Source organism: Myodes glareolus, chromosome 9 (assembly GCF_982192425.1).
Source record: "Myodes glareolus chromosome 9, mMyoGla1.1, whole genome shotgun sequence".
Taxonomy (NCBI): Eukaryota; Metazoa; Chordata; class Mammalia; order Rodentia; family Cricetidae; genus Myodes; species Myodes glareolus.
In genome coordinates this window covers 35431943-35448833 of record NC_142034.1, presented here as the reverse complement: position 1 = coordinate 35448833, position 16891 = coordinate 35431943, and the positions used below count along the sequence as shown (strand labels likewise).

Genomic DNA, 16891 nt, shown 5'->3' with positions numbered 1-16891 from the left:
TCATGCTTTTTCCCAACTAGCTCTGAAAATTTATGTTAACCCATTTATATTAATCTGCATTCTGCCACATGACTTGTCCCTCTCCTCAGTACTTTCTCAATATCTAGCTGGATTCTACCTTCTTCCCAGAGTTCCTCTGTCCCCGGAAGTCCCACCTATCCTCTGCCTAGTTATTGGCTGTTCAGCTATTTTTTTTTATTTTTTTTTTTTTATTGAGCTCTACATTTTTCTCTGTTCCCCTTCCTTCCTCTCCCCTCCCTCTTCAACCCTCTCCCATGGTCCCCATGCTCCCAATTTACTCAGGAGATCTTGTCTTTTTCTACTTCCCATGTAGATTAGATCCATGTATGTCTCTCTTAGGGTCCTCGTTGTTGCCTAGGTTCTGTAGGATTGTGATTTGTGGGCTGGTTGTTGTTGTTGTTGTTTGCTTATGTTTAAAAACCACTTATGAGTGAGTACATATGATAATTATCTTCCAGGGTCTGGGTTACATCATTCAAAAGATGTTTTCTAGCTCCATCCATTTTTCCTGCGAAATTCAAGATGTCATTATTTTTTTCTGTTGTGTGGTACTCCATTGTGTTTATGTATCAGATTTTTGTTATCTATTCTTCAGTGGAAGGGCATTTAGGTTGTTTCCAGGTTCTGGCTATGACAAACAAAGTTGCTATGAACATGGTTGAGCATCCTTTGGATATATACCCAAAGGTGGTATTACTGGGTCTTGAGGAAGGTTGTTTCCTAATTTTCTGAGAAATCGCCACACTGACATCCAAAGGGGCTGTACCAGCTTGCATTCCCACCAGCAATGCAGAAGTGTTCCCTTTTCCCCACAACCTCTCCAGCATAAGTTGTCATCAGTGTTTTTGATCTTGACCATTCTTACAGGTGTAAGATGGAATCTCAGAGTTGTTTTGATTTGCCTTTCTCTGATGACTAAGGATGTTGAACATTTCCTTAAGTGTCTTTCAGCCATTTTAGATTCCTCTGTTGAGAGTTCTCTGTTTAGGTCTGTATTCTTTTTTTTTTTTTTATTGGATTATGTGATCTTTTGGTGTCCAATTTCTTGAGTTCTTTGTATGTTTTGGAGATCAGACCTCTGTCTGATGTGGGGTTAGTGTAGATCTTTTCCCATTCTGTAGGCTATTTTGTTTTGTTGACCATGTCCTTTGCTTTACAGAAGCTTTTCAGTTTCAGGAGGTCCCATTTATTAACTGTTTCTCTCAATGTCTGCTGCTGGGATTCTATTTAGGAAGTGGTCTCCTGTGCCAATGTGTTTAAGTGTACCTCCCACTTTGTCTTCTATAAGGTTCAGTGTGGCTGGCTTTATGTTGAAGTCTTTGATCCACTGGACTTGAGTTTTGTGCATGGTGATATATATGGGTCTATTTTTATTCTTCTGCTTGTTGATATCCAGTTATGCCAGCACCATTTGTTAAATATGCTTTCTTTTTTCCATTTGATATTGTTTTTTTTTGCTTCTTTGTCAAAAATCAGGTGTTCAAAGGTGTGTGGATTAATATCCAGGTCTTCGATTTGGTTCCATTTGTCCTCCTGCCTGTTTTTATGCCAGTATCAGACTGTTTTCAGTTCATTACTGTAGCTCTGTAGTAGGGTTTGGGAGTTGTGATGCCTCCAGAAGTTCTTTGATTGCATAGGATTGTTTTGGCTATCCTGGGTTTTTTGCTTTTCCAAATGTCCAAATGAAGTTGAGTACCATTTTTTTTTTTTTTTTGAGATCTGTGAAGAATTTTGCTGAGATTTTGATGGGCATTGCTTTGAATCTGTAGATTGCTTTTGGTAAGATTGCCATTTTTACTATGTTAATTCTACCTACTGAAGAGCATGGGAGATCTTTCTACTTTCTGGTGTCTTCAATTTCTTTCTACAAAGATTTTAAATTCTTTTCATACAAGTCTTCTACTTGTTTGGTTAGAGTTACCCCGAGATAGTTTATGCTATTTGTGGCTATTGTGAAGGGTAATATTATGTTTCTCTGATTTCTTTCCCAGCGCTTTTATCATCTGTGTAAAGGAGGGCTACTGATTTTTTTTTTAAGTTAATCTTGTATTCTGCTACAGTACTGAAAGTGTTTATAAGTTGAAGAAGTTCCTTGGTAGAATTTTTGGGGTCGCTTACGTAAACTATCATCATCAGCAAACAGAGTTTGACTTCTTTTCCAATTTTATCCCCTTGATCTCCTTTTGTTGTCTTATTGCTCTAGCTAGGACCTCAAGAATTATATTGAATAGATATGGAGAGAGTGGACAACCTTGTCTTGTTCCTGATTTCAGTGGGATCTTTGTGACTTTCTCACCATTTAGTTTGATGTTGGCTATTGACTTGCTGTATATTGCCTTTACTATGTTTAGGTATGTTCCTTGTATCTCTGCTCTCTCCAAGACCTTTATCATGAAGGGATGTTGTATTTTGTCGAAAGCTTTTTCTGTATCTAATGAGATGATCATGTGGTTTTTATTTTTGAGTTTGTTTATATGGTGTATTACGTTGACAGATTTTCGTATGTTGAACCATCCCTGCATCTCTGGGATAAAGCCAACTTGATCATGGTGGATGATGGTTCTGATGTGTTCTTGTATTCGATTTGCCAGTATTTTATTTGGGATTTTTGCATCATTGTTCATGAGTGAGATTGGTCTGTAATTCTCTTTCTTAGTAATGGCTTTCTTTGGTTTGGGTATCAGGGTAATTGTAGCCTCATAAAAAAGAGTTGGCAATATTCCTTCTGTTTCTATTGTATAGAACAATTTGAGGAGTATTGGTATTAGTTTTTCTTTGAAAATCTTGTAGAATTCAGAGCTAAAACCATCTGGTCCTGGGCTTTTGTTGATTGGGAGACTTTTGATGACTGTTGCTATTTCTTCAGCAGTTATGAGTCTGTTTAATTTGCTTATCAGGTCTTGATTTAATTTTGGTAAGTGATATTTATCCAGAAAGTTGTCCATTTCCTTTAAGTTTTCCAATTTTGTGGAGTACAGGTTTTCAAAATATGACCTGATGATTCTCTGTTTTTCCTGTGTCTGTTGTTATGTGTCCCTTTTCATTTTTGATTTTGTTTATTTGGATATTCTCTCTCTCTGCCTTTTGGTTAGTTTGGATAAAGGTTTGTCTAATTTGTTGATTTTCTCAAAGAACCAACTCTTTGTCTCATTGATTCTTTGTATTGTTTTCTTTGTTTCTATTTTGTTGATTTCAGCTCTCAATATGATTATTTCCTTTTGTCTAGTTCTCTTTTGTGAGTTTGCTTCTTTTTGTTCTAAAGTTTTCAAATGTTCTGTTAATTCACTAGTGTGGGATTTTTCCAGCTTCTTTCTGTAGGCATTTAGCGCTATGAACACTCCTTTCATTGTGTTCCATAAATTTGGATATGTTGTGTGGTCATTTTCATTGAATTTTAAGAAGTCTTTAATTTCTCCCTTTATTTCTTTCTTGACCCATTGATGATTCAGGTGAGCATTGTTTAATTTCCATTTGTTTCTGGGCTTTTTGTTATTAGTATTGCTATTGAATTCTAGTTTTAAACCATGGTGATCTGATAAGATACATGGGGTTATTCCAATTTTTTGTATTTGTTCAGGTTTGTTTTGTTACTGAGTGTGTGGTCAATTTTTGATAATGTTCCATGAGGTGCTCGGAAGAAGGCATATTCTTTTATGTTTGGATGGAATATTCTATATGTCTGTTAAGTCCATCTGAGTCATAACATCTGTTAGTTCCCTTATTTCTCTGTTCATTTTTTGTCTGACTGAGTTGTCCAGTGGTGAGAGTGGAGTGTTGAAGTTTCCCACTATTAGTATGTGGGGTTTAATGTATGATTTAAGCTTTAGAAGTGTTTCTTTTACATGAGGGTGTCCTTGTATTTGGGGCATAGATGTTCAGTATTGAGATTTCCTCTTGATGAAGTTTTCCTGTGACTAATATGAAATGTCCTTCTTTATCTCATTTGATTGAGTTTAATTTGAAGTCTATTTTGTTAGATATTAGGATAGCTACACCAGCTTGTTCCTTATCGTTCATTTGATTGGAATATTTTTTCCCAACCTTTTACTCTGAAATGATGTCTGTCTTTGAGGTTGAGGTGTGTTTCTTGTATGCAGAAGGATGGATTCTGTTTTTGTATCCAGTCTGTTAGCCTGTGTCTTTTTATAGGTGATTGAGTCCATTTATATTAAAGGATATTAATGACCAGTGATTGCTATCTCTTGGTAATTTAGTTTTTGTTGTTGGTGATGTTAATTTGTGCGTTTTTCCTTCTTTGGGGTTTGCTACTATGAGACCATCATTTTTCTGTGTTTTTGTTGATGTAGCCAACTTATTTGGGTTGGAGTTTTGCTTCTAGTATTTTGTGTAGGGCTGGGCTTTTGGCTAGGTATTGGTTAAATCTGGTTTTGTCATAGAATACTTTGTTTTGTCCTTCTATAGTGACTGAAAGTTTTGCTGGGTATAGTAGTCTGGGCTGGCATCCGTGGTCTCTTAATGTGTGCATAATGCTTAACCACAACCTTCTGGCTTTCATTGTCTCCATTGAAAAGTCAGGTATCATTCTGATAGGTCTGCCTTTATATGTTACTTGGCCTTTTTCCTTTGCAGCTCTTAATATTCTTTTTTTATTCTGTATGTTTAGTGTCTTGATTATTATGTGACGAGAGAACTTTTTGTTCTGTTAGCTTCTGTATCTTCATAGGCATATCTTTAGGTTGCGAAAGTTTTCTTCTATGATTTTCTTAAATATATTTTCTGTGCTTTTGAATTGAATTTCTCCTATACTTATTATTCTTATGTTTGGCCTTTTCGTGGTGTCTTATATTTCCTGGATATTAGGGTTAAGCTTTTGTTAGATTCAATGTTTTCTTTTACTGATGAGTTTATTTCTTCTGTTGTGTCTTCAGCGCTTGAGAGTCTTTCATCTCTTGTATTCTGCTGTTCATGCTTGCGTTTGTGGTTCCTGATCATTTTCTCATGATTTCTGTGTCTATAATTCCCTGAACTTGTGTTTTCTTTATTGTCTCTATTTCAGTTTTCAGGTCTTGAATAGTTTCTTTCATATGTTTGATTGCTTTTCCTTGGTTTTCTTTAAGGGATTTGCTGATGTCTTCCAATTTTTTGTTTGACTTTTTCTCCATTTCTTTGAGGGAAATTCTCATTTCCTCTCTTTAAGAGTTTCTAACATTCTCCTGAAGTTATTTTTTAGGTCATTTTCTTCTGCTTCATCTATATTTGGTTGTTCAAGTCTTGCTGCTGTAGGGTCTTTTGGTTTTACTGGTGTCGTGTTGCTCTTTGTGGTGTTGCGTGTGTTCTTACCTTTTCTACTCACTTTTTCCTCTGATAGGTGTCTTTGGGACTGTCTGTAACTCTGGTGATTAATCTTCTAGATACCAGTGAATCCGAGGCTCAGATGCTTGTTTCTCTTGGTACTGTCACTGACACAGTTCTAGTTATAATGTTGGTCACTCCGTGTTCCTAGGTTGTCAGCTCAGACCTGTATCTTTAGCTTAATTTTTTAAAAATATTTATTTATTTATTTATTATGTATACAATATTCTGTCTGTGTGTATGCTTGCAGGCCAAAAGAGGGCACCAGACCCCGTTACAGATGGTTGTGAGCCACCATGTGGTTGCTGGGAATTGAACTCAGAACCTTTGGAAGAGCAGGCAATGCTCTTAACCTCTGAGCCATCTCTCCAGCCCCTTAATTTTTTTTTTTTTTTTTTGAGATAAGGTTTCTTTGTAGCTTTGAAGCCTGTCTTTGAACTAGGTGTTGTAGGCCAGGTTGGCCTTGAACTCAAAGGCAGGCCTGCCTCTGCCTCCTGAGTGTTGGGATTAAAGGCATGTGCCACCACTGCTGGGCTTCAGACCTGTTTCTGTAAATGCCTCTGGTCTGGATCCGTTCCTGCAGAAGAACCTGGCTTCTGGTTGGTCCTTTAAAGCACTCTGGCTCTGATCTACTCCCTTGAAGTTCCCAGGCTTTGGTGCCCTCAGACCCACAGAGGACCTGGCTCAGGCTTACTCCCTCAAAGGTCTTAGACTCACACTCAGACCCCACAGAAGTTTCTGGTTCCTGCCTATTCCCTTTTACGTCCCAGACCAATCCAGACTCACAGAGGACCTGGCTCAGGCTTACTCCCTCAGAGGTCTCAAACTCAAGCCTGTACCCGGAGAGATCTGTGGTTCCTGCCTACTCCCTCAGAGGTCCCAGATTCATGCCCAGACCCATAGAGGTCCTGGCTTAGGTCTATTCCCTTGTAGGTCCCAGATTCACGTCCGGACCTGCAGTGGTCTTGGGGTCTGGCTTACTTGCTCAGCGGTTACTCCCCTGTGGAGTTCGCTATCTTAGGTCTGCCCAGGCCCAGGTTGCTGGCTCAGTCCTGGTTCACAAATGTCCCTGGACTGGATCTGCTCTCACTCCCGCTTCCGTGAAGCTCGCTTTCTTAGGCCCACTCTGGCCTAGGTAGCTGGTTCAGTCTTGCTCCCGTAGAGCTCACCTTCTCAGGCCTGCTCTGGCCCAGGTCACTGGTGGTTGGCCATTCAGCTCTTTAATAAACCAATTAGAAGGTGCCTTGACTGAGACACATCTTCGCAGTGTACAGAAAGATTATTCAGCAACACAAAACTAAGGGGTTTTGACTGCTCAGTCTGTGCTTGGCACTAATGACACTTCACTGGCCTTGTGGATCCTGAGTTGTTGTGTTGAGAATCAGACAGTACACTCTGTGTACAAATGAATGAAGATAGTTTTAATGCATGCTTACTACTGTGAAACAGGAGTAGATGAAGAACAGCTTAGTTTTGGGGGGTAGTTAGAGAAAGTCTCTGTAAAGAACATAATTGAACTGAGCCCTTCAGCTGCATTGGGAAGCAGTGTTCTGTATAAACAGGACAGAAGTGAAAATTCTGTGGTACAAGATTCTCTTTGAAAGGTTGAAGGGAGACTAGCATGAGTGGGAATGATGGATAAGGCAGGCCGGCTAAGAGATTAAGTCAGAGATGGCAGGGTTTAACTTGGAATCTGATAAAACTTCATAAGGAGTTTGCGCTGATTATTCAGGAAGCTGCAGTGTGGAGGAAGATGTGCTAACACTTCAGAGCAGAAGCTCCAGGTTTAATACCAACCATTAGGGTGGCTTGTGTGTAGTTAGTGATGTAATCCAGAGCTAAAGCCATGGTTGACAGACTTGCACTGAGCCTCGCGGTCCTCTTTTACTGAGTGTCCCATCCTAAGTATATAACCAGCCCTGTTCTAGATGCAGAATCTAGTCTGTTTTAGGCCAGTAGGATTCAGGTCTGTCACAATTACAGTTATAAAAGCCTGGGTAGTTGAGAGAAAGACGGGAACTGAGAATATTTTTTTGACCTAAGCAACTTAGTGATTAGTGCTGTCCTTCACTTCAAAGCCAAGTGTGTGTAGGTGACCCTAATCCTAGCACACAGGAAGAGGGAGCAGGAGATCCTGAGATTAAGACTAATTTGAGTTGTGTGGTAAAAATTTGTGTTAGAGTGGGTAAGGTCAGAGTCAGGGGTTCTGTTTGAATATGCTGTTGTGCACCTGCTGTGGTGTGGTTGTGTGGAACTGTTCTAGGCAGGCATTATACTCAAGTCAAGCTGGCGAGAGGTAGCAGCTGGATGGAAACATGTAATGCTGTTTAAATCTAGGCAGAGCAGGGTCAATGGGTGGGGATCTTATTTATTAATTTATTTATGAGGTAGGCAGGGTCTCTTTACACCCTGTCTGAAATTTGATATGTAGATGAGGCAAGCCTGGAAATCGCAAATCTCTTGTCTTCAGCTCACAGATGCTCACAGTGCTAGGACTAAGGGCATGCCTCACTCCCAATAATATTGTTAATTTTTTTGTTTTGTTTTGTTTCAGTTTTTGTTTTTTGAGACAGAGTTTCTGTGTATATCTCTGGCTGTCCTGAAACTCACGCTATAGACTAGGCTGACATTGAACTCAGAAATTTTCCTGCCTCTGCTGGGATTAAAGGCCTGCACCACCATTCCCAGCAGTAGTGGTGATTTTAATGGAGAAGTCTTGGCACTGAGGCACTCATCAGACGTTTAGAGGTCTGGAGAAGAAAAGGGATGCAGAAGTTGACAACTGAAATTTAAAAGAACCATTAAAACAAGTGAAAAGCTATCTAGTATAGTTCCAAAATCTAAGCAAAGTGGAGAGATGACTCAGTGGTTAAGAACATTGAGTGCTCTTTCAGAGGACCTGGGTTCAATTCCCAGGACCCACATGGCAGCTAACAATTGTCTGTAACTCCAGTTCCAGGGGATCTGATATCTTCATTCAGACATACATGCAAGTAAAACACCAATCAATGTTCATAAAATAAAAATAAATTACTTAAAAAATTTAAAGCAAACATTCTAAAAGGCAGTATTACTGCCTCTGCTTTTTACTTTTGAGAAGTATCGACATAAAGCTTGGATGAAAGAGCACACCAGTTAGATCTGATGAGATGAGAAAAGAAAGCTTCTTTAACAAGTGACGTGTGAACTGAGGAGCATCTGATGGGCTGGGTGGATTGAGAGAGTTTGGTGTTGGGCACTGCCTATGTGTGTTCATTTCTGAAATCATATATGCTAGAAAAAAGTCTTTCTAATAAATTATGGTAAAGAATGTATAATGTAAAATTTGACATTTTAGCCTTTAGTTAGGGAATCACATGTGTTAAAATTTTCGGTAAAGTGTATGTCGTATAAAATGTACCGTTTCAGTCTCACAGTTGAGGAATGTTAGGCACTTTGGCATTGCTGCGCATGCCTCGCCACCGTCCATCTCTAAGAACACTCCTCACTCCAGACTGAAACTGCACCCATTTATCGGCACTCCCCACTCCTCTGATCCTGGGACCTGGGGACTGGGGCTTTGCTTCTGCGTCAGTGAGTGACTCTGTTAGGTGTCACATATGATTGGAATTGTTGCAGCATTTGACATTTGGGTTTTTTGTGATTGGCTTCTTTTTTCGTGTATCTCCATGGTTCATCCAAATGATAGCATCTTTCAGAACTTCCTCTTTAATGGCAGAATCCTACTCTATTGTATATGGAGAGAACATGTTGTTTATCCATTCATCCATCCTTTGGACACTTTGGAGACTTTCTTTTCTAAACATAGATATTTCCCTTTTGAAACCCCTTTTACACTCTGATTGACATTGCTAGATTATCCTATCCTTAGCTTTTGGGGCCAGGTGTGAGCTGCTGGGTATTTTCCTTAGCAGCTACACTGTCAACAGGGCACAGGTTCCTGTTCTCCACATATTCACAGCACTTACCTTTTTTTTTTTTCTCCCTTAAACTAGCCTTCACAATTAACATAGAAATAGAATCTTGTTTTTCATTTATATTCAAGATAGACTTTTGTTGTGTAGTCCAGGCTGGCATGAAACTCTTGATTGATCCTTCTGCCTCAGCTTACCCAGTTTAGGGATTTCAGTTATATACCATGATGCCAGTCCAAATGAGGTCTTTTATGTGTGTGTGTGTTTTTCTCCATTTCACATATACTTTTAAGGTTCATACATGTTGTGAGTTAATAATAATTTGTTCTTTTTGCTGGTCAAGGATATTTTATTTTGCTATATAGCTGTACCACATACTGTTTATCCACTATCAGTTGATAGCACGTTTGCACTTCTTGACTATAATCACTGATGTAGCATAATGTACTGTGATCATATATTATAAATTACTATGTAGACAATATTTTATTTTGAGTGCACACTTAGAAGTAGAGTTGACTTATCTCTAGCGACCATTTCCTGCTAGCAGGTTTTCCCCTCTGCACATATGGTAACTAAGACTTGAACTAGGAGCTTTGCTATAGGCCCCTACTGTCACGAAACCTTAGGATAGAATCATTCCACTTAATGTAAACTAGGGTTTGTCCCCAGGCTCCTTACTCCCTGAAGTCATCTCCCCAGGGCTGTCACCATTGTATGCTCCAGCCATCCCAGCCCAGGTCCCACTTTGGCTCCCTCCTCGCAGACCTACAATCCCAGAGGAAGAAGAACAACACCTCTTCCCTGTTACCGTTGAGTTGTCTTGACATCCTTGTTAACATCAAAGTATAAATTGCTTCTGGATTCTCAATTTTGATAGATATCTGTCCATATGCTGATACCACCCAGTTGTTTTGTCCTTTTTTTTTTTTTGGAATCTTTTTTTTTTTTTTTGGCGGCGGTGGGGGAGAGGCTCAGCAATGCTGAATGTGGAAATCGTACATTCTGGTTCTAACTGCACCATGTTCCTGCGTTGACCCCTCAGCCACCCACCTCTGTTTAAGACTGGATCTCGTTCTGTAAACCAGGCTGGCCTGGAACTCACTGTGCAGCCCGTTGAGGCTGCCTTTCGAGTCCGAACAGTCCTCTTATCTCAGCTTCCCTGGCGCTAGGACCTCAGGTGTGCAGCACTGCTCTTCTCAGCTTTCTTGCTCTATTGTTCTTGTTTGTGAGGCAGCATTAGAGCTTTTTGAGGGATTAGCGTTGCCATGCCCACTTAGTCCTGACTCCCCAGCTGCGGATCCACTTGTGGTGGGCTGGAAGCCTAAGGCTCAGGAGTCGCCCCTGGCAGTGGGTCTGAAAGGGAGTCTTCCTTTCGGGGTTGCTTTTGCTGTTCTAGATCTCTTAGAGTTTCATAGAAATTTTAGGAACCTGTGTTATTATTATTATTTACATTTCTTAGGGAAGAACCTTGTGTGGAGGTCAGAGGACGACGTAAAGGAGTTGATTCTTTCCTCCCACCCTATGGATTCTAGGGATTGAACTCAGGCTGTTGGAGTTGGCCAAGGTCCCTTATCAGCCTGGCCATCTTTCCAGACCCTAGATAATGGTTTTTTTAAACAACAATAATAAAAAAGGCATTTTTACGTAGATTGTGTTAAATCTGTAGATTAATTTTAGAAGTGTTCCTTTAGCAATACTGTCTCTGTCTGAACACAAAGCTGTCACTCATGTCATAAATGTCACTCATTCGTTTTCCTTTATAATGTGTAACAGGTTTTGATATGCGAGTCTTTTAAGTGTTACTGAGTACTTTGTTCTTTTTGATATTGTAAAAGAGATAGGTTTCTGTTTTATTTTATAAGCTTTGTTATAAAAAACTTGCAAATGAAAACATCACAGGTCTAGAAAAAGGATATAAAGCTTTTTTGTTTGTTTTTCAAGACAGGGTTTCTCTGTGCCCTGGCTGTCCTGGGACTCGCTTTGTAGACCATGCTGACCTCGAACTCACAGAGATCTGCCTGGCTCTGCCTCCTGAGTCCTGGAATTAAAGATGTGCATCACCACTGCCCATCTAATTTTTGTTTGTTTGTTTTTGTTTTGTTGGTTAAGCTATTTTATTTATTTATCTATTTATTAAAAATTTCCATCTCCTCCCCACCTCCCTTTTCCCTCCCCCTTTCCACCTCCCCCTCCTTTTCTAGTCCTAAGAGCAGTCAGGGTTCCCTGCCCCGTGAGAAGTCCAAGGTCCTCCCCCCTCCATTCAGGTCTATACAGGTGAGCATCCAAATAAACCAGGCTCCCACAAAGTCAGTCCATGCAGTAGAATAAAAACCCAGTGTCATTGTCCTTGGCTTCTCAGTCAGCCTTCATTGCCAGCCACATTCAGAGGGTCCAGTTTGATCACATGCTCCATCAGTCCCACTCCAGCTGGCCTTGGTGAGCTCCCATTAGATCAGTCCACCATCTCAGTGGGTGGACACACCCCTCGCGGTCCTGACTAAGATTGCCAGGCAAAAGTTGGGTGCATGGGGGTGGGGGGGGGTGGATGTTAGGGGAGATGGGTAGAGAGAAGGGAGAAGGAGAGGATTCAGGAGAGCTTGGGGGAATGGGATGGGTGGGATGGAGGAAGGGTAGATATGGGAGCAGGGAAGTAAATATCTTAATTAAGGGAGCCATTTTAGGGTTTGCAAGAGACTTGACTCTAGAGGGGTTCCCAGGTCCAAGGAGAGGTCCCCAGATTGTTCCTTGGGCAGCAGAGGAGAGGGTGCCTGAACTGGCCTTGTCCCATAGCCACACTGATGAATATCTTGCATATCACCATAGAACCTTCATCTGGCGATGGATGGAGATAGAGACAGAGACCCACACTGGAGCACTGGACTGAGCTCCCAAGGTCCAAATGAGGAGCAGAAGGAGGGAGAACATAAGCTATTTTTTTAAGTTCTAATTCTGTCAATGATTTTTGGTAGTGGTAGATGAGTACATAAAATATATTCAGTGCTAAAAGCATGAAATCGAATGTGAAGCTCCACTGTATAGCAGTTTACTGAGTTGTGTAGTCTTTGGGTCTGGCTAATTCTGCTGTGTGTTGTTTTTGATAGGAATAGTTTTTTAAAGTTTATATTAAGGGGCTGGAGAGGATAAGAGCACTTCCAGAGGTCCTGAGTTCAATTCCCAGCACCCACATGGTGTCTCACAACCGTCTGTAATGAGGTCTGGTGCCCTCTGCAGTGATCATGCAGGCAGAGCACTGTATATATAATAAGTAAATGAATAAATAAATAAGTCTTTAAAATATAAAGTTTATTTTAAAATTTTGTGATTTTTTTTAAAAAATCATATTCTTTAGGACAAAGCCAAGTGTGCTAACCCTGTTGTCAATAAATCTCCTGTGCTTTTCTGTATGTATGTGTGTGTGTGTGTGTGTGTGTATAAATTTATTTTATGTGCATTGGTGTGAAGGTGCCTTCTTCAGATCCCCAAAAACTGAAGTTATAGACAGTTGTGAGCTGCCATGTGGGTGATAGGAATTGAACACAGGTCCTCTGGAAGAACAGTCAGTGCTCTTAGACACAGAGCTGTCTCTCCAGCTCCTTTGGTTTGGTTTTTTGAGACGGGTCTCATATCACCCAGGCTGGCTCTGAATTCACAGTCTTCCTGCTTCTTGTCATCATTTTATTATTTATTATTTTGGTGATTTCTTGAGTGTGCCTGCACAGTTGATTAGTCCTTGCTGTGGTGGTGATGTTACTGTACCATCCTGTGTCTCCTCCCTGCCTCACCCTCTACATTTTGTTGTCATTACTGCTTTTGCCACAGTTTTTTATTTGGTCACAAATATTTTGAAGTATTATACTTATGATCTGTTTCAGATTCAGCATTGATTACGTTTTGATGGAATCAAGCACCGTTTCCAGTTGCTTAGATTAAAGCAGCAGTTCTCAACCTGTGGGCATGACTGCTTTGGGGGTTGCATAGCAGATAGCCTGCATATTAGATATTTACAATACAATTCATAACAGTAGCAAAATTAAAGTTATAAAGTAGCAACAAAATAATTTTATTGTTGGGGGTCACCACAGCATGAGGTACTGTATTACAGGGTTGCAGCGTTATGAAGGTTGAGAACCCCTGCATTAAAGGGTTATATTTTTGTTTATACTTCATTGTCTTAATTTATACAACTGTTTCAAAATGAGGTCATAGTTAATCTTATTAAGATTCTGTTTCACAAGAAACAAAATAGAAATATTTTTGTTGCAGAATGCTAAGTAAACTGTCAGGACCACAGAGTGCCCTATTGTTTTGGACATTGTAGTCAAAAAACCATCCACATGTGGTGAGGATTAGATGTTTCTCTGACTATATGGTGAGTTATATGATATTTTGCCATATTCAGAAATGCTTCTAAATGTTTTTGTAGCCACAAATAAGAAGAATTCACCCAAGTCAGCTCGGGCCATAGCAGGCAGTCTGTCACTCCGAAGAGCTATGGACTCTGGAGAAAGTAGCCGTTCAAAGGGAGACTGCCAGGCTTTGTCTGAAGGTGAATATGGGATTCGCAATAAAATTTTGCTGGGTACATGCTTGGATTTAGCTTTAACCTTGAAAGGCACCAAAGATGCTAAAATTATAGTTGAACTTCTGATTTTGTGGGACCCTTGTTTTCTCTCCAAGTTTATGTATTTCTTTTGTCTTATTTTTGGGTTTTAACTCTTGATTTTCCTTTCTTAGCCACCCTAGTTCTGGAATTGCTGACTTGGCTCCTGGGCTGTAATATTTGAAGTTTCTTGATCTCAAATCAGAACAGTGTTTCAACTATATGTTTTGCACTTGTTAATATTTAAGTAACTAGTCAAAAAGATTGGGATAACTTTTTCATTGTTTTGAAGTTTTAACCTAGCTTAAAATGTACGTATAGTAGGCTGGAAACATACATGGCTTATGGTTTAGGGCACTCTTTTGTTCATCGCAGAGGTCCTGGATTTGATTACCAACACCCACATGGTGACTCACAACTATGTGTAGCTCTAATTCCAGGGGATCTGGTGCCCTCTTCTGGCCTCCATTAACACACACACACACACACACACACACACACACACACAGTACACATTCATACATGCAGGCAAAACTATGCTTACATTAAAATTTTTTTTAGTTTTGTTTCATGCACACTGGTTTGCCTGTATGAGGGCGTTGAATCCTTTGCAACAGGAGTTACAGACAGTTGTGAGCTGCCATGTGGGTGCTGAGAACTGAACCTGGGTCCTCTGGAAGAGCAGCCAGTGCTCCCAACTACTGAACCATCTCTCTAGCCCCACATTTAACATTTTAAAAATTAATTATGCACATCAAGTAATTTTCTACACTAAGAAGCTTTCATGTTCACGGTCGTCTCCTCCTTTCCCGAAGGGTCCCCCGGAAACTCTCAGTCTGGGAGCAGACACAACTCTCCCCGAGCCCTGACACATAGCATCATTGGGGATATTCTGCCCAAAAGTGAAGACCGACAATGCAAAGCTTTGGATTCTGATGCTGTGGTGGTTGCAGTTTTCAATGGCTTACCTACTGTTGAGAAAAGAAGGAAAATGGTTGCCTTGGGGTAAATAATACTCTTTCGTTGTTTAGAATTTTAAGTCTATAATGAACAAAATCATTTCTATTTTGCTAGTGTTTGAGGTGTGCAGGAAGTTTATTTATTGCATTAAAATGTCATCCTTTTTTAAAATGATGTCATTCTGTTACTCTCCTCTCTCTACCCTTCCCCCAACCCCTGCAGAATGACAGCAGTCCTCCTGCCTCAGCTTCATGAGTACTGTTTTATAGAAGTGAGCCACTACAGCTAGCTTAGGGCTCTTTTTTGCTTACAACAGGCTAACCCGAGCAAACATTGCCTTGTGAGATGTGTGTATATTTCAGCTTTACATGTTGCTTTGCATTTTAATCTGTCATGCATTCTTCCAGAGGTCATGTGTCATTAAAAAAAAAAGTGTGTCACATATTTGTGTTGAGTAAGGTATTTCCAGTAATTGTATTGATGATTACTGTTGGTTTTGTTTGTTTGATTTGAGACTGGGTCTCATATAACCCAGGATAGCTTTCAGCTCTTGATCCTTTTGCCTTAGCCTCCCAAGTGCTGCGATTACAGACATGAGCCACATTCCTGGCTTAACTAACTGTTTTTAAAGCACTGCTTTTATCTCACTCTTTTGCTGTCTTTTGAAATCATTTTCTAAAATGCTAGTTAGAATTTCTAGATATGATAAATGGTGATCAACATCTTTATCTCTATTCAGAGCCCAGCATGCCGAGTATTGACTATAGAAAGAATGTATTGACTGTGGATGTGCTCGTTGAGCCATCAGTGTTCATCCGTCACATAAACATTGAGTACCTTTCTAATTTAGATAACGGAATAGTTTTCTGTGGAAACTTTGGAAGGGTCTTTATAGAAAGACCATCATCTTACGTTGGCCGATTACCAATTCCAGAAGGACAGACGGAGGCTTAACTTTGTTTTTAACTCAAGTCAACAGTAGAAAAGAAAGTCAGTAGGGAGCCTGGCATGGTACAAACTCTTGTGTCGCAGCTGCTGAGGAGACCAGAGGCCACAGGATTGAAAGTTGGGAGCCTCTGTGGGCAACCTAGCAAGATCTTGACTCAAAATTTTCAAAATTGCCTGGAGATTCAGCTCCTTGGTATAGCATATCTTAGCATGTACATTGCTGTAGCCATGGTTCAGTTCCCATTATTAGGGCTGGGGAGGAGGCTCTTAGTGGAGGGGCAACCAGGAAACTTACCTCCCCTATCACCTAGCCTGATAATACATTTCTTTCAAGTTAAAGATACAACTAACTTTCTTTTTTATTTATTTTACTTTAAAATTTTTTGATGTGTGGACATTTTGTCTGCATGTATGTCTGGTGCCCATGGAGGCTGGAAGAGAGTGTTATATTCCCAATACTTGAGCCACAGACATCTGTAAGCTGCTGTATGGATACTCGGAATCAAACCGGGTCTTCTGGTAGCCAGTGCTTTCAAACACTGAGCCTTAGCTTTCATTCATATTTTAACTTGTTATAGAGATATCTGTATCATTTAGTTATAACAACTATATGTTATATTCATATATACACACACATACACATATGTGTGGAACAAAATTTTGTGTAAAAGTTCAAAGTTCTTTCATAGCAGCTGGACTTTCTAACAAGATTGGGCCCATCAACACCTTGTCATGAAAGTGGGACATGCACACTGTGGCTGCCCGTCCCTCACCCCTTCAAGTTTAAAAATAGTTTGTAGTTGACAGGGAAGAGAGTCTTCCAGTGGTAAGGTACTTATACTCTTTACAAACAAACCCTTACCCATGCTGGTATAAGCAACGCTGATGAAATTCATTGCTTTCTCAAAAAGGGAAGGGAAAAAAGACATTAAAGTAGAAGGTAAGAGTCTTAATTACTGCCCTATTGCTGTGAACAGACACCATGACCAAGGCAAGTCTTATCGAATGAAAGCATCCTGGGCAGTGGTGGCGCATGCCTTTAATCCCAACACTCGGGAGGCAGAGGCAGGCTGATCTCAGTGAGTTTGAGACCAGCCTGGTCTACAAGAACTAGTTCCGGACAGGCTCCAAA

At 40.2% G+C, this 16891-nt stretch overlaps 1 protein-coding gene across 7 annotated transcripts in view; it reads left to right on the top strand.

Annotated features, from left to right (window-relative positions):
• The window catches only part of Trim37 (tripartite motif containing 37), a 131270-nt gene that overhangs the window by 71193 nt on the left and 43186 nt on the right, over positions 1-16891 (top strand). For 5 of the 7 annotated variants that reach the window (XM_048446788.3, XM_048446787.3, XM_048446789.3 and 2 more), the window contains exons 20-21: positions 13675-13797; positions 14667-14856. In XM_048446788.3, the coding sequence (XP_048302745.1) occupies positions 13675-13797; positions 14667-14856 (313 nt within the window). The remainder of the gene's footprint in view (positions 1-13674; positions 13798-14666; positions 14857-16891) is intronic. The other 2 variants (XM_048446790.3, XM_048446792.3) reach the window with 1 other exon arrangement.